This window comes from Dipteris shenzhenensis, chromosome 11 (genome assembly GCF_047967505.1).
Source record: "Dipteris shenzhenensis isolate YYH24624 ecotype China chromosome 11, Dip_SZ_1.0, whole genome shotgun sequence".
In the NCBI taxonomy this organism is placed as follows: Eukaryota; Viridiplantae; Streptophyta; class Polypodiopsida; order Gleicheniales; family Dipteridaceae; genus Dipteris; species Dipteris shenzhenensis.
In genome coordinates, this window is record NC_141606.1 from 1,995,265 (window position 1) to 1,998,421 (window position 3,157).

The 3,157-nt window shown below is 44.4% G+C and overlaps 1 protein-coding gene across 1 annotated transcript; it reads left to right on the plus strand.

Moving 5' to 3' along the window:
• Window positions 1–1,371: 1,371 nt before the first annotated feature.
• LOC147896473 (putative histone H2A variant 3) lies at window positions 1,372–2,882 on the plus strand. The gene is made up of 2 exons (XM_087382080.1): window positions 1,372–1,670; window positions 2,232–2,882. Exons 1-2 carry the CDS (start codon window positions 1,554–1,556, stop codon window positions 2,526–2,528), a joined length of 414 nt encoding a protein of 137 aa, XP_087238206.1. The 5' UTR covers window positions 1,372–1,553; the 3' UTR covers window positions 2,529–2,882.
• Window positions 2,883–3,157: the final 275 nt, after the last annotated feature.

Consider the following 3,157-nt stretch of genomic DNA (forward strand, 5'->3'; position numbering starts at 1 on the left):
CAACCAATAAACTAAGAGGGCTCTCAACTTATGATCCACCCAGCCATGATTTTTGGAGTGCTCCCGCTCTAGTTTGTTGTGAACTCTCTCTTCAGTTCCTTCTCTCTCTCGTTTCTTCCCTATTGGAGCTCTCTCTAGAAATGCCCCTCCAAGCAGTGCTTATATGTGTTGCCATGTGTCCTAAGTTGGACCTTATTCTTTTAGCCCTCTCTTGGGTCTACTAATGCCCTTCACTTAATGCCTAAAATAGGGATCCCCTAGGTCTTAGCCTTCGATTCTGCAAGCATTGCCAAGCCCTCTGGTTTCGCCTCACCATAACCAAGCTACACGCTTCCGACAAAAATGCAAAATATGAATTGTGTGGCTCTCATAGATGGACTAAACCATCCATGTGCATGTGTGAAGGACACTTGGCAACCCAATTGTGACGGATGTTTAGGGTCTAAAAGGATGTTTACTTGGCCCCTTGGGTTAGAGTCAAGGGGGAGTGTTAGAACATAGGGGAAGACTAAAATGTCCAACTATAATAGGGATATTAGGACACCCAACCACATAAGAGCTAGGGTCTCTAGAGTACTTCATCCTCGCCAAGGCTTTTGGAGAGTGCTTAGTAATGAAGTGGCTAGGGCAGCTAGGCGGCCTGAATGGGACATGGCCCATGCATAAGGATGTGATCTCTCTCATGAGCCTGCTATGGTTCTATATAGTCAGCTAGGAAGATTCTGGACATAAGCTTTTTGAACCCGCCACCCGCTTCTCAAATATGCCACCGCCTTATATTACGTCATCGATTAAGACTTCACCCTTAGCTTAATTTTTTTAAATGCTCACTCCTACTAATGCTAATACGTTTTTTTCAACATCGTGGGCACTATTAGTCTATTCACTCAATGTTATTCTAACCTATTAATTAGTGTATCACCTCCCACCCTCAATCTCAATTAACGTAAGCTAATTAATTTAATCAATCTAATTAAATTTACTACTTAAGTCTCTCCTGCTGCCTATCGCCCTCTCCCTTCATTGTCCTGCCTCTCCCTCTCCTCGTTGCCGCTCTACCTCTCAACCATTTCGGGTTGCCTCTCCCTCCACTAACTCAAAACCTCTCCCCCCCCCTTCATAATGCCTCTCCCTCGCTTCTTGCTCTCACCCTCCCTCCTACCTCCTTGCGCTCACCCTCCCTTTTCTGTCCACGCCTCTCTCTACCTCTGCTCCCTCAAGCCCCCCTTCGCTCCCCTATATACTCTCCACAAAACTTCTAGAATGCAACACGGCCACGCGCCGCTCCTAGGTAGCTTCCACCCCTTGGACCTTCCTCTTGCTCCCTTCGACTAATACAAATGTAGATTTTTCCAACGTTGTGGGCTATTTGGCATATAAATTGTAAATGCGTAGCGAACAAAAAAGGGGAAAGTCACATTGCCAACGGTTCAGCTGCGTCGCACTTGGTCACGACTTACCAAGCATCGATCGGATCGGCCTGCGTTGCTCTCGATCGTTTTCCGTCAAGATTTTGGTTTTGCCTTACCTTGACCTCCCAGCGTCGAGTCAGCATGGTCATTACGGCGGGGAAGGGTGCAAAGGGCCTTCTCATGGGAAAAAATGCTGTTCTAGACAAAGCGGTGGACAAGAAGAAGCCTGTTTCTAGGTCCTCTCGTGCCGGATTGCAGGTAGGTTTGCCTCCTGCTTCTCCTCACTCTCCGTTGATGACAGAAAAGCTGCTGCTCTTTAGCCGTTCCTCTTGTTTTCATTTTCTCGTGAAATTTGTTCACTTGAATGCATCGTATGGTCCAAAGTGGTCACTTTACGGCTGTGGTGCTTGTATAAACTCGTTCGCAATGTCTCTTGAGTTTTTCAGGGTTTAAACGGTCCTACCTGATTGACTTCAATCCTCTTTGCGGCATTAATTCGCTCCAAACATCAAGAGTGCCAATTCGTTTCCTTTCTGATTCGATTGATTATTCAGTCAACCTCCAAATCTCAGGAGAGCCTGTAGTCGTTGATATCCCCACAAGGAACAGGTCTTAATGTTGTCTGCAATGGTATAACTTTATTACTCCCCCTTGTCCCTCTGATGGCACATTTCGGGCTGGAACAAAAACTGAGGCACTACTTTTGAAATCATGTCATACCCATCTAAGATATCTAAGCATCTCTTACGTTCTCTGGCTTGAAGTTATATCATCGTTTCTTTGCAAACAGTAGTGACAGCAGGGCAAATTGTTGCGCAGTTTCCAGTTGGACGCCTTCACCGTCTCCTCAAATCACGGGTCCAAGCAAACGGAAGGGTAGGAGCAACAGCTGCCGTCTACACAGCTGCTATTCTGGAGTATCTGACGGCAGAGGTGTTGGAATTGGCTGGAAATGCAAGCAAAGATCTCAAAGTGAAACGGATTACGCCACGGCACCTTCAACTTGCAATAAGGGGCGATGAGGAACTCGATACCTTGATCAAAGGGACAATTGCAGGTGGTGGTGTCATACCTCACATTCACAAGTCGCTCATTAACAAATCATCCAAGGATTAGAATGAAGAATGCTTGATGGGGATGGCCCAAAAGTGGAAGTGAAGAAGAGGGTTTTCATTGAGCAATACGAAATTTGCAAGCGTGCATAACGATTATGGGTTTTCAAATCTTTGAAACATTTGAAACGGATATGTCCCACTTCATATCTTTGAAATATCTAGAACCCTAAGTTCCATGAAGCCAAGAAATTGTAGCGTTTCGAACTTTGTATAAGAATGCACCATTCCGAGATAAAATTACAAGGACCTATCCTTCGATGGCCTTCTCATTGGCTTGCAAGGAACGTTTGGGATTGGTTTTGAGTAGTGAAAAGTTATTTTCTTTTCCTCTTGTTTATCATGGTATAATATTTCAAAGCCTTAGACAATGGGCATTCTCATGCTTGTCATTGTGTCTCATGTAGTTTATTATAGTTTTAGTCAATGAGGACTTGGCTCATGTACTATAACACTTGGTTTTAATGGTGCATAGAGTAATGATTTTTCTATCCTTGAGCAAAGCTTAACATCTAAATGTATTGTTAAGTGTAGCCCCTTTCTTTGGCTTGCTTCTTAAAGTGCCCTTATTACACCCTCATTACACATGGCTTTGATGTTAAAAGAAGCCACTTGTTTTTTGCATTGCATTAT